The sequence below is a fragment of the Martes martes genome (assembly GCF_963455335.1).
Source record: "Martes martes genome assembly, chromosome: 9".
Classification (NCBI taxonomy): Eukaryota; Metazoa; Chordata; class Mammalia; order Carnivora; family Mustelidae; genus Martes; species Martes martes.
In genome coordinates, this window is record NC_137896.1 from 43,930,528 (window position 1) to 43,951,241 (window position 20,714).

Here is a 20,714-nt window from a genome sequence, read left to right on the forward strand (position 1 = left end):
GATGATGCCCACTTGATTGCCTGGCCGAGCTGTCCAGACCTTTCACATTTTTCTCCCCACCTTGGATCCCATGAAAGGGCTTGGGAGGTCAACAGATGATCATAAATCCCAGATGAACCCACTCTGATTCTTATGACAATACTTCAGAGTCAGAAGGAATCCTTTCCTGATAGTGACAGATTAGGGAAGAGATTCAGGAAGATGAGGTGATTTGCTCAAGGCCACACAGCCAGGAAGTACCACAGCTGAGATCAGAACCCAGAATCTGTCTACCTCCAAAAAGCTCATCCTCTCCCTACTATTTTACGCTGCTTCTTAATTTAAGCATTCTTCTTGATCCATCTAACCACTGCTAAAATAATAAGGATGACATCAAAAGCATTAATAAGGGGCGCCTGGGTGGCTCAGTGGGTTAAAGCCTCTGCCTTTGGCTCAGGTCATGATCTCAGGGTCCTGGGATTGAGCCCTGCATCGGGCTCTCTGCTTGGCAGGGAGCCTGCTTCCCTTCCTCTCTCTCTGCCTGCCTCTCTGCCTCCTTGTGATCTCTGTCTGTAAAAAATAAAAAAAATTCAAAAAGCATTAATAATCATGGACTTAAAACTAACTTTCAAGATCTGACAAGATTCTCCATTAATAAGGGGGACTTTTTCTCCCAAACCAAAACTAATCAAACAAACCAAAAAATACAACTTCACAATAGATTCTTGTTTAATTCAGTGACAAGTTCTTGCTCCAATTCCAATACATCCCATGGATGCAGGGCCAGACAACTGGTGAGGAATGAGGGCCAAGCACCCACTAGCCTGAGCCTGGCTTCAGTCCACTTCACTTGGCAGCTCCAGTCCCCTCAGGGCTAGAGACGGAGAAGGAGCTGACAGTGAAACTCTCCAGGACAGTCAGAGCCAAGTGAGCAGAGTATCTGTACTCCAGGTGGGAAGCAAAGCAAGTGGTCAGTACCACCCTTGAGAGAAGGTTAGACACATACAAAATGATGTATAGACCACTTCATGTATCTAATAACTAGGCAAGATAATCAGAGTAAGAGTGACTATACTATTCAGGAGGCAAGTTAGTACATGCCAATTATTTCTGTAGCCTCCATATATTTTTCATCAAGCCAAGAGCATTCGATCACATTAAATTATTAAAAATTAATATGAAGAGTTGGGTTCTCTTGTGTTACAGTGCAAATATATAACTATTATTTAAAGAACAAGTTTTTCTTTGTGTCACCCTCTATTTCCTACCTGTATTCTACATATGCTCTCAGTATATATCCTCCAAAATCACTTCAAGTCAACTGAGGGGAGAAACTGACTTCTCCTTCCTACAACTGTCACTTCTAGCTCATGATCCACCATACTATCTTCTACCAGATTCCTTAAAGCAGGCCCATTTATTGCACTGTCTCTATTTGTATAAAATGTTACACTTTTCCAGAGTCCTTTCATACTGTTCTCCTTCAGAAATGCTCCATAAATTCTGTGTATCCCATAAATACTAGTGCTTTCTAGAGAAATGTTGCAATAGGCTACCCTTTAAAACTTTTACTTCCTATGCAGTTAGTTCAACATCTACTTCCTCTTCTTTTCCTTTTAGTCTGATGTCAGACTACTCAGGTTCTTGACCCTTCCCATTGTGTGAGATGTACAAGACATAACCATCTCTTTGGTTCTCTGCTCCCTGTTAAGGCCAGCCCAGTCCTGCTCACCTTATCCAGGACTTTATGTCTTTACTTCTCTTCTCTCTCCCCCAGGCTGTCCTCATTGGACCCTTCTCACTGCAAGCAAAAAGACTTTAAAACCACCCACCTTAAACTGTGGCTTCCATGCATGTTGTCCACTCAGCTAGCTCATCTTTTCCTCCTCCCTCCCACCTCTGCAAAGCCTTAACTATATTTGCTACCTCTACTGCCCAGCTCTCATCTTCTCCTCCATCCATTCCCAAGTGGGCCTAGATTATTATCAGTCAGCAACATCTTGTCAAAGCAAATGTCAACTGGCCATTCTCCTCTTCCCCAGTCCTTGTCTCCAGGTGTCTAGACACATGCTCCTCTAGCTTCCCTCCCATTTCCCTGGCCACCTTTTCTCAGCATCTTTGGATGATTCCTCTCCTCTACCAACCATGGAGATGAACCTCTCCTCTTTAGGACACAACATCTCTCCATCTGTGGCTTGAAACACATAGCCCAATGACTCTTGGACTAATTACTCTTAATTTTATTTCTAGTCTGAATCGCTTCCTGACTTTATCCCTCGCATTCCTATGCTTCCATTTACCTTTTACTTCCTCAAATCTACCTGGTCCTCTACCAAGGACATCAGCTCTTGTTATCTTCCTAATTTCTACCAAACTCAAGCAAGTCAAAAGAGGAAGTAAATGGCAGACAGGTGGGAAGGCCTAGAAGAAGTCAAGCACTAATTGTAAAGAATAGATTACAACCTTTAAGGCAAAGCTAAAAATGAAAATTTACAATGAAATTTCTAGAAATTTAGAGTTTAATTTTACTCTTAAAATTCTCAATGATTAAAACTATTTTGCTATAAAATCTGATTCATTTCTTGCATTTGCAGTGTTTTAATAAAAAAGACTTACCCTAAATAGTAACCCTGCCAAGCTCTGGGCAAACAAGTCCTTTATTTGTTTATCCTTTGGCTTCTGCATGACAGCTTCTGTTATCCTGAGTAGTATTTGCAACATCTGTTCCCTGGGCCACCCAAAATAAAAGCTCACGTTATTAATCACGTTTCCAAAGCACTTTAACTTATAGGTACAAGAAATTCTCTTAAGAATTCAGCAACAATGATAATCATGTATTACTCAAAAGGATTAATAATCTGAGTGCTAATTACAGAATGAATACCATATTTTATCAAAATAAACCACCTTATGTTACAAAAGTTCTAAAAATATGTGACCTACAACCACATCAATAGGCAGGATAAAACAGGTATCAACCTAGCCTAATTTTATCCCGTTCCAACAGGGAGGCAAGACTGTTTCTCCAACTATACCAGTCCTTAAAAGTGCTCAGTGAATAGTTGTGCCCATTTGAATGTATGCAGCAACCTTTAATTTTCCCATCCATTATTTTACTTAACCTGTGAGGTCTCCCCATTTATCTTTGTGGTAGGAAATAAAACGGACACTCTGGTCCTCATTCTGGGGAGGTATGCAGCCAGTATCATACTATGACTGAACTCCAGAGGAACTCACAGGTAGGGTGGTTTGGAAAGGTCACTTTTGGTCACTTTAAGGCATGGAGTTTTGTGCCTGGAAGGTGCTGGGTTTGCAAGAGGGCACTGAAGACACAAAGTAACACTGCTAATTATATTAATAGTGGTAAGTTCTTCAGAACAGCCAAAGGGCATTTTTCTTTCTCACAACTAAGTTACATTCTTCATTTCATAGTGTTTACTTACTTTTCCCTTTCTGGAATTCCATGCAAACCAAGAACACATATCTTTTGTATATAAGGGAGGTCTGTTTGTTTTGAGGGGAATCATACCTTTTAACTTCTCCTTCAAGGCTTTACCCACTAACAGTTCATTCATCTTTGGAGCTTTCTCATTGGCCTACATGCTTGCTCATGATAAGATAGGGAACTGGACAGAGTCATCCAGTCCAGGTCAGATGATGAAATCTCCAAATCACAGTTCCTTTATACTTTTCTCGTACTTCCATATATTGAGACAGTATTTTCTATTTAACACGATGTGGAATCTAATTAAGCTTCTCTCATGGTACAATGACATCTACAAAGAGGGTTTCTTACCCTATTTGTAGCTAACCCCATTTGATTTTCATCCCTGGGTTATCTGTTGGCAACATCTGGAACTTTGTTCTAGTTGTTTGCTTGTGTGTACACCATCTATGGTTTCTGGAAGCATGGAATAACAAGAGCTCTCAAGTCATGGGAGATGTGGGTGCATGTGTTTGGAGCAGAGAGCTTAGAGGACGATGAGGGAAGAAATGGTGCAGACTTAGGGAGAGCATGTCCCTCACCATATTTGGGGTACCAGGCCCATCGCAGGCCTCAGCATCACCACGGCCTGCTCACATTTATGTGATGCTTAAGACAACAAAAAACAATCCTTTCCACATGAAAGGTTACTTACTCATCTTATGAACATGACAAGAACAAGAAATACGATAATTTTCAAATAAAACCTCAGTCATGGGAACTGCTATCAAAAAATGCAAACTTGGGGGGTGCCTGGGTGACTAAGACAGTTGAGCATCCTACTCTTGGTTTTGGGTCAGCTCATGATGTCAGGGTCGTGGGGTCGAGCCCTGCATCAGGTCCCACACTCAGCAGGGTATCTGCTTGAGATTCTCTTTCTCTCTCCTCCCTTCTGTCCCTCTCCCTACTCATGCATTCTCTCTCTCAAGTGAATAAATAAATCTCTCAAAAAAAAAAAAAAAAAAAAAGCAAACCTGACCAAAGCAATGACTGACAAAGACACAGGTTTAATTTAATTTCTGAACCTACGAGAAAGTTTGGCAAGCCATGATATTCCTACAGTTTTCTGGAAGAAAATGAGGATGAAAAAATCATCTCCAGTTTAGAAAAATCCTTCCTAACAGTTGACTCCAGCTTGTTTCTTTGTATTTTGTGAAACACTGACTTTTGGTCCTTCCTCCTCAAAAATGCTCCAAGAGTATAAAACTCCCATGGGAACATGGGAAATTATGCATGTATGCTGTCCCTGCACTGAGGAACAGGGTTTCCTGCACTCTTTACTACTGACACTGTCCCCATCTTCTCACACAGGCGGTACTGTTAACCATTCACACAACACTGCTGCTCACCATTTCAGGACTGCTTCTTAGCACTTCCCTGGCTACAGCCCTAGTCTAAGCTGCCATTGGCTATGGCCCCAGACATTGTGTGCCCCTCCCCCTCCCCTCCACCCCCCACTGTCTCTCCTCCAGAGGAAGTCTGAGAAATCTTTCAGAAACATAAACTGGTTTGTGTCACACTCTTGCATACATACAGAGGAGCCAATATCCCTCCTGTGGCCAGCAAGACCCCACTCAACTTGGCTTTGGTTGGTCCCTGTCACATCCCCTCCCACCCTCCCTCTCCTTCTGTCTGCTCCACTACAGTGGCCTAGAACACGCCTCACTTCGCACTTGCTGCTTCTTCTGTGGGAAGCTCTATGCTCAGACCTCCCCCTGGCCTCCCCCTCCCTGTCCTCAGGGTGTTGCTTACAAAGGTCTTCCTGGACACCTGTAGAAAAACACTCCCTCACCCTCCACTTTTTCCTCTTCCCCAGCTTCACTGTGCTTCTACCACTGAAACTGCTGTGTTCATTCTGTCTCTGTCTATGAGGATGGAAACCTCACAAGGGCAGGAACTCTGTCTGTCTAGTTCACCTTATATCCTCACAGCAGAAGCTTAGTAGTTATGTACTGGATGAAAGAAGAAAGGAAAGGAATCTAGGGACTGTCCTACACTAAGATGCATAGGAAATTCTGCTAGGGAAACAGACCACATCCCTTCCTACGTGCTACTGACTATTCTTTGGTATTTTCATCTATTTCTATAAGTTGTTATTTTAAAATACTTTTACCTGGAAATTTCTGAATTATTAAAGAACAGAGAAGATTTGCTTAATTTTATTTTAGAACGTTCACCAAAAAAGATTATCAAAATGATCAAAATACTACTGATATAAAGGTAAACTGAATTCATAGTCTTCAAAGAAAAAACTCATCAAAAATACTATTGCTATACTATAGAGGAGTAGATGATTCTGTTGCGAGCATACCAGCATTTCGCATTACTTTCAATGTTACAGACTTAGCATTTACCTTTGTTTAAATCATGTTGTTCATCACAGTAGTATTTCCAGTATGAGAAAGATGACCCTGGAATTGGCTTAAAATAATCACTTTGATTCCTGTGGTTTTTGAAAGAGTGAACTTGCTGCCTGACAGGATTCCTTTAGGCCCACCCTCCCTTCACCGGAGAAAGAAAAAGGCTGGACTCCACAACCACAGGGACCCCTGCCAGCTCAGTCCTGCCTCATTTCTGTGCTTTCTACCAGGTGCACACAGAGCTTTCCAAAGCCCCCTTAGTGCTGACTCAAGGACACCCAGAAAAAGCATCCAAAACATAGGCTTGGTAACAGGACCCCACCGAGGATTTCCATGAGGGAAGTGGCCACCGGAGCTGGTCTGTAGCAGCCCCTTGCTCTGAGCACAGAGGCCAAAGCTCACTGACACTAGCTGATCCAGCCAGGCTGCTCTGGGGCAGCGCTGGGTGGGGGGAACATGCAAAGGACAGACTGGAGAGGCATTTTACAACAACTAAGGGACATGAAGAAGGAGGATTACAAAGTGGCTCTGAGGTCTCTGTTCCTGAGAACATCTGAAAATATCTCCTAAGCTGGAGTGATGCATTCATTATGGGACAAGAGCATGGGAAAAAAAAAGCTACAGCACTGTTTCCTTTCAGGGATATTATAAACACACAGACACCAAACAAAATCAAAGGGTAAAATAAAAATATTTTGCATAAGCACATTTTCATGACGCCACTATATGTTTGACAGTACTATTTATTTAGTCATTCTGACAGTATGTCATTTAATATAATTGTTTTTCCAAAGTGAATTTAAAGCTTCAAATTTGAAGCAATAAAAATTAGTTAACAGCATTTCAGAGCAATTAACAACCTCTCCTGGGCTTATGAAGAATGATATAAAACACCAGTTATATTGCTTTTCCACAAAGCAGTCTGATGACAATTTAAAATGGAAAAATCTACTATTAAGTAATATGACTAATTTTAATTCAGTAACATTTTTAAAGCCAATAATAAAAATAAACTATCAAAGTACTTACCTTCTTCATAATTCACAGAAACTGTTACAAAAGATTGATTATCACCTTATTGTTAACTTTGTAAAGCCATTAGTAAGTGGAGACTTTAACATTTTAATTATTATGTTGAAAAACAGAAACATCTGTTTTACAGTATTAATTAATTTGAAATAAACTTACCATGTCTTTTTATTCATTGTAAGCTCCATTATCATGCGCCTAAAAATAATCAAAACAGCTTTACAGGCATCAACTTGTTCTTTCAAGAGCATGGGAACTTCAGGACATGGTTCCAGCAAAAAGACGTTTGCTGCATTTGTCAAAAATACCTTGAAATCAACAAATCTTACATTAAACATATAAATGTAATTGAACATATAGATCTGAACAAATTTTTCTTAAAGACAATGATAATAATTTCCCTCTACCAAAGAATCATCTTTGAGTTATTTCAAGCTAAGGCAAGAGGTACCAACAGTCAAGATTTTTAAAAAATGCTTCTTTTAGAATCACCTGAGATACCTGAAAGACCTTTCCTAGAAAAAAATTATTAACACATATTTAGGGATACAACTTTAGAAAATTTATAAATCAGAAAAGCTTCTGAAGACTTCTTTTTGGCATCCCCTCAAAGGGAGAGGGGAAAATGGAAGAAGATAGGATCACTGCTTCTGGGTGAGAAATTTCAGGGTCAGGAAGAGGGAGAGGAAGAGGAACAGTGGTTGGACAGTGGCTGGGAAAAAAACCACCTGATTATTGTTGAATCTCCCAGCACATGAACTTTGCTGACATGAAGCATGGCCAGCACCACCCAACATGGGTATAGATCTCTATAGGATCTCTAGGAGATATAGGGGGCCAGGAAATAGGCAAGGCCACATAGCTTCCAGGTGCATATACTTTTAATATGACAACTATATTATGCAGTAGGATATGAAGCCTATGGTAATTTGGGGGATAAAAACAGATTTTTAAAAAACTTAGACAATCAGCTGACCGCTCTACATTCTACCTCAGACCTTTAGGATACCAGTTCACTGTCCTTTACTGTCAGGGGTATTTCAGTAGAAAATTGTGGAAAGCACAGATGTAGGCTGTTATGTAGTAAGTGATTGCTTAGGGGCATTACAGTAAAGTAACACTGAGTTACTATTGACACAGACAACACCAGTGACCCCTCAACAAAGGAGACTGAGTTGTCAGTCTAGTGATGAAGGTGGATGTGCACCATCTACCTGGATCCTATGCTTAAGTCTCCCTTGTGTTCAATAGTACAAATTCAAGGATCTGGGAACAAACAGAGCATCTCTGGCTCACCGGTGAATGAAATCCATTAACACAACATCTTAAAATAGATACATAAACTGACTGAAGAAATTAGAATAAACAAGCTCAAAAGTCAAGTGGATGAACTAAAATATTGAAAGCTTCTAAGATTATCTTGTGTAAGATTAAAAAGGTGTCACGGCTTAATTTTCTAGAAAGAATTACTAAATAAGCACTTTAACAGATGAAAACAGTGATTGTGAAGAATTTACTTGCCTTCAAGTGGGAAAGAGGAAAACAAAGAACTTTTTGACTAAAGAACTATAGCAGTTTTGGTATAATTTTAGTGGCCTTTTTTTCCCCCCACTACCCTGACTGAGACAGAGACCTGAGTTGAGAGATCAAGAGTCAAGAGGCTTAACCAACTGAGCCACCCAGGTGCCACTACTGGCCAAGTTTTTGTAAGATGTATGGCACAGATGATCCATTGCAAGACAGATCTTTAACTCAATGTTTTTGGTTTCTTGATTTGAATTTGAAACTTTGCACATTCCCAAGTAAAAGTGAGGAGTCTTCATATATTATATACTTCTTTCATTTTATCCTTTTAAGAGGATCAAAGTGCCAACTCCATGAATATTTCTTACTAGCATATCAGTATTGGTTAAGATAAAAATAAAGGAAGAAAATTAATATGTCCAAATTATACCTGTCAAAAGCAACTGGAGAAGAATACTAGCTTATTCAACCTGTACTTGGCCACTTTTTCCTAATGAACTAAGGAAAGGACCAAAGATACTGGATACAAAGAGAACAAAAACAGCTACTATAATCCAAACAACATTTTGAACACTGTTGTGTGATAATCACACGGAAAATTTTTTTTCTTGGTTTGTCCAAGTAGATGTAACTTATCTTTTCAAAAAACAAATTAACAATCTCCTGAACTTAGGGAGATACTGGCAGTGGAATGACTGAGGACAGCATATGGCAATCCACTTAGAGAACAGGACTCCCAAGGGACACAGGGCAGGAGCTCTTGCATGCACTTCTCTGGTGAGGGCACAGATTTTACTAACAACTGGCACCAAAGTTCTTTGAAGCTACGCAAGTAAAATCATCTTGATTTTGTTTAAAGTTAATTTCAAATTACTTAAGGATATTCACTGAAAAATGAGAAAATTCAATAATTACAGACTATTAAACTGCTAATGAATCTGAAAGCAAAAAGGATACCTTGACAAGGAATCCTATCAAGAGATGGATGACACAAGCAGTGTCACTGAAAACTGGGCAACAGGTAAGCTATGCCCATGCCACCTCAGACATCATGCCTGGCCTCTGTGTGGGAGGCCTACCTGGCCATGGCTAGAAAGGTGGATATGGGGTGGAGGATGGGGTGCCAAGGAGCAGGGAAAAGAGAGGTATTCTGTGTTTTCCCCTTATAGTCCTAACAACCTTTTACCTAAATGGGAACCAAGAGGTAATCAATCTCCCAATCCCCATTTTTAAGATAAAAATCCTGAGGTCCGGGAAGAGTAAGTGATCAGCCAATTTGTTCTTTCCAATGTTCCCAAATGGCATTAGTTCTATTTTATATATTCATACTAATAAATATTTAATATTTAGAGCATTTATCATCATTCTTCATAAACGGGGAATTTTTAAGAATAAAAGTCCTTATAAGATGATATAATCATCATGCTTGTCTTGCAAATTAGAGTCCAGGTGACTGACAAACTCTCCATATGTGTTCAGAAAATACTTTTTAAGATTTGGATCTCAGTCATTTTACATTCACTGCATAATAATCCCTCTGGGAAAACCTGCAACCAGGTCTATTTTGATTAGGAAAAAAAAATCTACAAATTGAAGGTGAACAGTCAGGAAGAAAACTCAGAATGAGAACTTAAGAGCTGTTTACCGACAGGGAGATATAAATATCATTATACTTTAATGATGCTATCACAATAAACAAAATGTTCAAACTGACTCCAGCTAGAGGTCTTTATGTCTCCAGCCGGCCATGTACCTGCAGCATAGCTTGGGCCCCAGCTTTCACGTTCTTATTTTCTTCTTCTGTCACACATCCTCTGCTCACTGCACTCGTGAAGGAGTATGTTCGTCCCCAACTGGAAGATCGCTTATGACGAGAACCTTCAGATGAGGTCTTTAGAAGATTAAAAACCAGTTAATGGAGGGCTAAGAAGTACCATGTTCACATACTTAACTTCTTACACTCAAAATTCAAGAGAATATAGGTTTTAGGAGGGTGAGTCTTTTTTCCCATTTTGTTCACCACCTCCAGCACCTAAAATAGTGCCTAGTGTTTAGTATGTGCTGAAGAAATGAACAAAGGTCCAACAAGTGAATGAGTCTCCAACACAAAATTCTAAGATGTGTGATAAATTCCATTTGCTTATCTATTCATTTTGACATCATGACCAGTTACTAAAATGATTTTACCAAAATTTAAAAATCAAAATTATGGCATTAATACAGATATTTAAAAGTGATATGACTTAAATACTAATAGTTTTAAATGTTTGTTGTTAATTGCTGCAACAAACTTTTAGAAATAATTTCTCAGACTAGATTTCAAAACAGCATGCCAGAAATAAAAATATGACAGATATCTTTTCTTTCAGGAAGAGGTCCCACTGTGTCATTTTAGATTTATCCAGCCTCTAGCTTTTCCTAACCAGGACTAAAAATTCCATTCCAATAGCACTCACTCTGAGGACAGTGCCCAGCCCTGCAGTGAGGCTTCTTAATGGAGGAGACAGTGCTTGTTTTGGGGTTAGTCTTTTCAAGTGCTCTGGAATAGGCCACTGCACAAGACAAGACTGCCAAAACATTCTAAATTTAGCTTCTCAAATGCTATTTATTTAAATACGTCAATACCAGTAAAGCAGTGACACTTTTTTTTTTTAAGATTTTATTTTATTTATTTGAGAGAGAGAGAGAGCGCGCACAAGTAGGCAGAGCAGCAGACAGAGGGAGAGGGAGAAGCAGGCTCCTCAAGAAGCAGGCTCCTCAAGGAGCAGGGAGTCCGATGCGGGGCTCGATCCCAGACCCTGGGATCATGACCTGAGCCAAAGGCAGATGCTTAATCGACTGAGCCACCCAGGCGCCCCAGCAGTGACATTTTTAATCTCACACAGAGACGTGTAAAACACAATGGTTTATAAAGCAACTCTTGTGCAACAGTGAATAAGGAAGCTGCCACACACACTCGGACCTAGCCTGAGGGTTAGGAAGTGACCAATGTTCCTGAATAGAGCCAGAAGCAGCCTCGCTAAAGCAGGTCCTCACCAAACTCAGCAACTTGAGAGCATCAGCTATGATAAAAGAGCGCCACCGGCCTATGCCCCACTGATTGGCACCGTTCCCGACCAGGTATACTTTGCTAAAATACGTGTAGTTCCCAACAGAAACAAGAGGTGATAACATATTACCTCTTTGCTGTCAGTTTCTGAGAATCCCAATTTTTCGGCATCTTCTTGGGCAGCTTCTTTTTTATCTGGTTCTTCCATGAACACAGGTTTGTCCTGGAGGATCCACTTCCTGTACACTTGAACTACTTTCCTTGTTACAGCGATGTCACACGAAGGCAATAAAAATGCCTAGAATAAAAAGGGAAGACTCCCTTTAACTCCATACCTGCTCAGATCACTGTAACAGACAAGACACATAACAGACATTTCCAATCCCCATCACCGATTTCAGACTTTCCTCTGAAACACAAGGGACACCAAACTTGCTGAGGAAAAAATGCATTTTCAATTAGGCCAGAAAATGTCATGCAATTTAAAAATAACTTCTGTATTCTGAGTAATTTTTTCGCAAAAATAGCCAACATGCACACCTACACAAATTCTTCAATTGGCTAGATAAACAATAGTTATACAACTGGGAACCTTTCCCAATGAATTAGAAACTGATTATAAGACAAGAGACATGCCACTGCAGCCAGCTCCAGTCAAGTGTCACACCTCTACCTAACTCCATGTTCAAGGATGTCACGATGGTGATGGAGGAAATATTTATACCAAAGAAGATGGAAAATGCTAGTAATTGGAGCTTTTCTTTTCTTTTCTTTTTTTCTTCCCCTTTCTTTGTCTTTCTCTTTCTTCCTTCTTTTTTCCTCCCTCCCTTCCACCTTCCCTTCCCTTTTGGAGACCTGACATTCACCAGCATCCCAGTGAGTAAAGACTGTACTCAGGTGTTCTGTACTCATTGGTATGCTGGTGAATGTTGGCTCTCAGAAAATATATTAAAGAGAGCTCCTGGCCAGTTGTAGCATTGTACACATTTAGGTGACTTTTTAATTTTTTTTAAAGGTTTTTCAGATTTATTTGAGAAAGAAAGAGAGAGAGCGAGAGCATGTGCACAGCAGGGGAGGGGGCAGAGAGTGAGGGAAAGGGTGAGCAGACTCCAGCAGGAGTGCAGAGCCCAATGCAGGGCTCAATCCCATGATGCTGAGATCACTACCTGAGCCAAAACCGAGTCAGACTTTAGCTGATTGAGCCACACAGGCACCCCATGAATTTTGTAACATTAAACAATCTCTTTATACATATGCATGTAAGAAATCTAATTTAATGTAAGATTCTAAAAATATAAACCAAAAGGTAAAAGAGAAATGTATTTGCCTTTTCAGTATCAGCTCTAAGGAATATTTCTGTCTGAGGGGGAATATTTCTGTCTGAGGGGTAAATACAAAGGAGGGGAACTCAGTATTACAGGAAATGCTTTCATTTATTCCACAGATGAGGAATTAAGCTGAGGCTCAGAACACCTGAGATATTTTCCCAAGATTACAAAGTAAGTTAGCAATGATTCTAGGTCTTGAGATCTCAAGATTCAGGATTTAATACTGTCTTTAAAGTTCATGCCACAGAATCCAATTACAGGCAGATTTCAGTGTAACAAGGGTTCATGCAATATATAAATTTTCATCAATATCACGTCAAATTCCAGAACAGAGGAGCCTGTGTTATAACAAGACTGTAACATATCAATATAACAAATATTCTGACTTACGTCTCAAGAAAGATCAACAAAGAAGAGTATGACAAAGTACAACGGTGTCCCATCCTAATTTTGTTCCAAATTTTATTACAAATATTTTTACACATACAAAAAAGTAGAAATATTTTAAAGTGAGTTCCCATATACTGCTGCCTAGATTCTACCATTAGCATATGCTAGATTTGCTTACCCCATATCTGTCAATCCACCCCTATTTATCCTTCTTTCAATCCATTTTATTTTTGATGCATTTCAAAGAAATCCGCAGACATCAGTACATTTCACCCCTAAATATTTTGACATGCATATCACTGATTAGAGTTCAAAATTTCTTATGGTACTTTACATAAAATTTATAAATAATGAAATGCATAAATCCTAAGTGGACCATGTGATGAGTTTTAAAAAATATAGAGACAGTGAGGTAATCCAAATCCCAAATCAAGGTATACCAAATCAAGGTATATCATGTTCTCCTCCTCCCAGGAAGCAAATAGAAATATCCTCTGTAGGTGAATAAAATCACAGTAAAACCCAAATTATTTGTACAAACTGTCTGGTTAACGTATTATATTAATTAAAAATCAGAAATATGAGAAAAGAAGTCAATACTAACAAAATCACAATAAAAACCAGACAATATTTTAAACATATAGGAAATCAGGATAAATAAAGTTTCAAAAAGAAATATAATGGCATTGAAAAATAAAATAACCAAAATTAAAAACTCAGTGTGTATGGGTTGACAACAGAATGGACATGACTGAAAACTGGATGAAAAATCCAAAGGAAACACCCAGAATGAAGCATGGCGAGATGAAAGGATGGCTACCTCAGAAGGGAAGGTGAGAGAGAAGACAATGAAAAGCTGATCCTATACATGGCTGCAGATGTACAAGGAAAGAAGATAAGTAAAAGGGGGCAGAAATGATATTTGAGGAGAGAATGGCTGAGAATTTGGTCAAAATTGGTAAAGATGTCAATCCACATATTCAAGAATCACAAACACAAACAGGATAAATACAGAGAACATTACCGTAAAACAGGTGAAAACCAAGAACAATCAGAAAATCTTATAAGTTCCAGAGGAAAAAAGAGACATTTCCTCCAAAGGGCAACCACATGACCTCACATGACTTCTCAAAGAAACAATGGAAAAAATATTCAATGTACAAAGAGAACACAGCTGCCCACATAAAATTCAGTATCCAGAAAAACTGCACGTCAAAAACAAAGCAAAATAGAGAAATTTTCAGACACAGAAATGAGAAAAACTTTTAACAGGAGATCTGACTTAAGGGAAATACTAAAAGTGATTCTTTGGGCAGAAGAAAAATAATCCTGGATCAGAGATTCAGGAAGAGATAAAAATGCAATAAAAGGGTAATTATTTGGATAAATCTAAATGAATAAAATGTATATATATGAATAAAAATAAAACTGTGTAAAATAACAGTTATGAAAGAGATATATTTATATATATATTCATAATGGAATTCAAACACAGGCGGTCCTCAACGTACGATGGTCCAACTTAGAAGTTTTCAACTTTAGGACAGTGTAAGAGTAATGTACATTCAGTAGAAACTGTACTTTGAATTATGATTTTTCCTGGGTTAGGGATATGTAGTATAACACTCTCTTGTGGTGCTAGGCGGTGACAGTGGCTACAACTCCCAGTCAGCCTTGGGATCATAAGGATAAACAACTGATAAACTTACAACCATTTTGTACCCACATAATCATATTATTTTTCACTTTCAGTATGGTATCCAATAAATTACATGAGATATTTAACACTTATTATAAGCTAGGCTTTGTGATAGATGATTTTGCCCAACTTGTAGGCTAGAGTAAGTGTTCTGAGCATGTTCAGGGTAGGTGAGGCTAAGCTATCATGTTTGGTAGGTTAGGTGTATTAAATGCATTTTTGACTTATGGTATTTTCAACTTGTGATGGTTTTATCAGCACACAACTGCAACTGAACATAGCAGGGGCATAGGAACTGAGAAGGAATAAATGGAACTGGAGTGCATACTCACAGGGTAAAAGTTAAAATTAATGCTAGATTTTAAGTTAGGGATGTTAACAATTAAAATATTACAAATGAGTATAAAAATACTAAGCTAGAGGAGAAAAATGGGATACTAAAAACAACAAGTCTGACAGAATTCAATACAATTAGAAATCAGAAAGTAAGATAGTGAACTTAAACATAATTAGAGTAGTTGTTATGTCAACTGTAAAGGGAATAATGCTCCAATCAAAAGATAGAAATTGTTAGGTACGATTTTAAAAACTATTAAAAAGACTATGTGCCATTTATAAGAGGACATCCAAAACATAGATATGGAGAAAAGAAATTGAGAGTAAAAAGTTAGAAAGAGATACACCTTGGAAACACTAACCAAAAGAAAACTGGTAGAGCTATATTAAGAATAGGCAAGACTGACTTTGAGCGCCCCCTCCCCAAATTACTAGAGATAAAGAGGAAAAATTCTTACTGATGAAAGATTCAATTCAAAGGAACATACATTTGTGAATCTATAACTGAAACTAATAATGTTGCCTCAAATATATACATATATATGAGTGTGTGTGTGTGTGTGTGTGTGTGTATAAAAATACTGAGAGCCTTTGAGGACACTACATCATTCTTAAAGGGACTATCCACCAAGATGATCTAACAATTGTAAATATCTATGCCCCCAATATGGGAGCAGCCAATTACATAAGAAAACTATTAATCAAGATAAAGAGTCATATTGATATGAATACATTAATAGTAGGAGATCTTAACACGCCTCTCTCAGAAATAGACAGATCATCGAAGCAGAAAATCAATAAAGAAATAAGAGCATTGAATGATACATTGGACCAGATGGACCTCATAGATATATACAGAACATTCCACCCTAAAACAACAGAATACTCATTCTTCTCAAGTGCACATGGAACCTTCTCCAGAATAGACCACATACTGGGTCACAAATCAGGGCTCAACCGATACCAAAAGACTGAGATTATTCCCTGCATATTCTCAGATCACAATGCTTTGAAACTGGAGCTCAATCACAAGGAAAAGTTCAGAAGGAACTCAAATACCTGGAAGCTAAAGACCACCTTGCTTAAGAATGCTTGGATCAACCAGGAGATCAAAGAAGAACTTAAACAATTTATGGAAACCAATGAGAACGAAGACACTTCACTCCAAAACCTATGGGATACAGCAAAGGCGGTCCTAAGGGGGAAATTCATAGCCATCCAAGCCTCCCTCAAAAAAATTGAAAAATCCAGAATACACCAGCTGTCTCTACACCTTAAAGAACTGGAGAATCAACAACAAATCAAACCAACTCCACACGTAAGAAGGGAAATAATCAAGATTAGAGCAGAGATCAACGAGGTAGAAACCAGAGATACAGTAGAACGTATCAACGAAACTAGAAGCTGGTTTTTTGAAAGAATCAATAAGATCGATAAACCATTGGCCACACTAATCCAAAAGAAAAGAGAGAAAGCCCAAATTAATAAAATTATGAATGAAAAGGGAGAGATCACAACTAACACCAAGGAAGTAGAAACAATCATCAGAAGCTATTATCAACAGTTATATGCCAATAAGCTAAGCAACCTAGAAGAAATGGATGCATTCCTGGAAAACTATAAACTCCCAAAATTGAACCAGGAAGAAATTGACAACCTGAATAGACCGATATCTAGTAACGAGATTGAAGCAGTGATCAAAAACCTCCCAAAAAACAAGAGCCCAGGACCTGACGGATTCCCTGGGGAATTCTATCAAACTTTCAAAGAAGAAATAATACCTATTCTCCTGAAGCTGTTTCAAAAAATTGAAGCAGAAGGAAAACTTCCAGACTCTTTTTATGAAGCCAGCATTACCCTGATCCCCAAACCAGGCAAAGACCCTACCAAAAAGGAGAATTTCAGACCGATATCACTGATGAATATGGATGCTAAGATTCTCAACAAGATCCTAGCAAACAGGATCCAACAGCACATTAAAAAGATTATCCACCATGACCAGGTAGGATTCATCCCTGGGTTACAAGGATGGTTCAACATTCGCAAATCAATCAATGTGATAGAACAAATCAATAAGAGAAGAGAGAAGAACCACATGATCCTCTCCATTGATGCAGAAAAAGCTTTTGACAAAATCCAGCATCCGTTCCTGATTAAAACGCTTCAAAGTATAGGGATAGAGGGAACATTCCTGAACTTCATCAAATCTATCTATGAAAAACCCACAGCAAATATCATCCTCAATGGGAAAAAGCTTGCAGCCTTCCCATTGAGATCAGGAACACGACAAGGATGCCCACTCTCACCACTCTTGTTCAACATAGTATTAGAAGTCCTAGCAACAGCAATCAGACAACAAAGAGAAATAAAAGGTATCCAAACTGGCAAGGAAGAAGTCAAACTCTCTCTCTTCGCAGATGACATGATTCTTTATATGGAAAACCCGAAAGACTCCACCTCCAAACTACTAGAACTCATACAGCAATTCAGTAATGTAGCAGGATACAAAGTCAATGTCCAGAAATCAGTGGCTTTCTTATACACTAACAATGAAAATACAGAAAGACAAATTAGAGAATCGATTCCATTTACTATAGCACCAAAAACCATAAGATACCTCGGAATAAACCTAACCAAAGAGGTTAAAGATCTGTACTCGAGGAACTACAGAACACTCCTAAAAGAAATTGAAGAAGACACAAAAAGATGGAAGACCATTCCATGCTCTTGGATGGGAAGAATAAACATCGTTAAAATGTCTATACTGCCCAGAGCAATCTATACTTTTAATGCCATTCCAATCAAAATTCCACCAGTATTTTTCAAAGAGCTGGAGCAAATAATACTAAAATTTGTATGGAATCAGAAGAGACCCCGAATTGCTAAGGAAATGTTGAAAAACAAAAATAAAACTGGTGGCATCACGTTACCTGATTTCAAGCTTTACTACAAAGCTGTGATCACCAAGACAGCATGGTACTGGCATAAAAACAGACACATGGACCAGTGGAACAGAGTAGAGAGCCCAGATATGGACCCTCAACTCTATGGTCAAATAATCTTTGACAAAACAGGAAAAAATATCCAGTGGAAAAAAGACAGTCTCTTCAATAAATGGTGCTGGGAAAGCTGGACAGCTATATGTAGAAGAATGAAACTTGACCATTCTCTTACACCGTACACAAAGATAAACTCGAAATGGATAAAAGACCTCAACGTGAGACAGGAATCCATCAGAATCCTCGAGGAGAACATAGGGAGTAACCTCTTTGATATCAGCCACAGCAACTTCTTTCAAGATATGTCTCCAAAGGCGAAGGAAACAAAGGCAAAGATGAACTTCTGGGACTTCATCAAGATAAAAAGCTTCTGCACAGCAAAAGAAACAGTCATCAAAACAAAGAGGCAACCCACGGAATGGGAGAAGATATTTGCAAATGACAGTACAGATAAAAGGTTGATATCCAGGATCTATAAAGAACTCCTCAAACTCAACACACACAAAACAGATAATCATATTAAAAAATGGGCAGAAGATATGAACAGACACTTCTCCAATGAAGACATGCAAATGGCTACCAGACACATGAAAAAATGTTCATCATCACTAGCCATCAGGGAGATTCAAATCAAAACCACATTGAGATACCACCTTACACCAGTTAGAATGGCCAAAATTAGCAAGACAGGAAACAACGTGTGTTGGAGAGGATGTGGAGAAAGGGGAACCCTCTTACACTGTTGGTGGGAATGCAAACTGGTGCAGCCACTTTGGAGAACAGTGTGGAGATTCCTCAGGAAATTAAAAATAGAGCTTCCCTATGACCCTGCAATTGCACTGCTGGGTATTTACCCCAAAGATACAGATGTAGTGAAAAGAAGGGCCATCTGTACCCCAATGTTTATAGCAGCAATGGCCACGGTCGCCAAACTGTGGAAAGAACCAAGATGCCCTTCAACGGATGAATGGATAAGGAAGATGTGGTCTATATACACTATGGAGTATTATGCCTCCATCAGAAAGGACGAATACCCAACTTTTGTAGCAACATGGACAGGACTGGAAGAGATTATGCTGAGTGAAATAAGTCAAACAGAGAAAGTCAAGTATCATATGGTTTCACTTATTGGTGGAGCATAACAAATAATATAGAGGACAAGGGTAGATGGAGAGGAGAAGGGAGTTGAGGGAAATTGGAAGGGGAGGTGAACCATGAGAGACTATGGACTCTGAAAAACAACCTGAGGGTTTTGAAGGGGCGGGGTGGGAGGGTGGGGGAACCAGGTGGTGGGTATTAGGGAGGGCACAGATTGCATGGAGCACTGGGTGTGGTGAAAAAACAATGAATACTGTTACGCTGAAAATAATTAAAAAATTGGAAAAAAAAAATACTGAGAGCCTTTGGAAAAAAAAAAAAAAAAACAGACCAATCCGCAGTCATAGTAGGATATTCTCAGTAACTTGCAGAATAGCAGATAAAAAATAGTACGGACAAAGGAGAGTGGAACACATGCTTCCTACCTTCTCACTATATTCTCCATGTCTCAACCTCTTGTATTTTTCATCTTTGTCTCTCTGAGGGACACTCAAGATAATTTCTTCAGATCTGTAATTCTGTTTACTCTGTCCTCAGCTGTACCCAACCTGCTATTAAACTCACTCACTGAGGTTTTCCTTTACTATTTCAATTATTACATTTTTTCCATTTCTAGAAGTTCTATTTTCTTATTATTCAAATCTGCTTAGTCATTTGTTACAATTTCTTGTTTCCTGGAAACATTTCCAAGCTTGTCTTTTATTACTTTAAACATGTTGAAGGTATTCATACTGAAAACTTTAGGAAAGTTTTGACTTACAAATTCCTAGTTGGAAGAAAGGGTGACCTGAAATTATTATACCCACCTACACTGCTGTTCATGTGGAAAGGCAAAAGGAAAACATTCCTCATCACAAAAGGACTCAGGGACTAGAGCCTCAAGACATCTTCTTGCAAACACCCACTTGATGACAAAACAAGGCCATCCAAGAAGTCAATCAAAACAAGCATGTTAGGACTGAGGACACCAAAAGGAAAGAGTCTACCTAAATTCAGAACCAAGACTAAACAACTCTGCACATTACGATTCCAAACTGACTGCAAATAATGGCAAATTTAGGCTATCAATTTATAATATAATGAAATAAGTGGATGGGGAGAGGAGGCTGAAGGAAATACAAGATTGATAATTTCTTCAGATTTCTTAAGAAATCAAATAAGTGCTATCTAAAATTATACCATGGGGACAAAAAACTGATTCCACCACCTTAATGTGACTGTAATTTTCTCATTATAGAGAAACATTTTAGTAATTAATATTTCTTGTGGTAAAGCAATGTTTATTTGAATTTCTACAACTCTGTTTCTCTTTATTTTCTTTTAAACTCAAATAAAATGAAACTCAGACCTCTTCATTAAAAATGCATGAGAGAATTATTAAAAATTAAAGATTCCATTGTCATAAAGCGGTCTGTCAGTCCCTCACCCCTACCCCGGCA

General features: G+C 38.7%; 1 protein-coding gene across 2 annotated transcripts in view; it reads right to left on the reverse strand.

Moving 5' to 3' along the window:
• The window catches only part of RALGAPA2 (Ral GTPase activating protein catalytic subunit alpha 2), a 317,564-nt gene that overhangs the window by 206,653 nt on the left and 90,197 nt on the right, over positions 1 to 20,714 (reverse strand). For both annotated transcript variants that reach the window (XM_080812607.1, XM_080812608.1), the window contains exons 11-14: positions 11,556 to 11,723; positions 10,130 to 10,267; positions 7,012 to 7,160; positions 2,596 to 2,707 (exon numbers count right to left, since the gene is read on the reverse strand). In XM_080812607.1, coding sequence (XP_080668733.1) covers positions 2,596 to 2,707; positions 7,012 to 7,160; positions 10,130 to 10,267; positions 11,556 to 11,723 — 567 coding nt within the window. The remainder of the gene's footprint in view (positions 1 to 2,595; positions 2,708 to 7,011; positions 7,161 to 10,129; positions 10,268 to 11,555; positions 11,724 to 20,714) is intronic.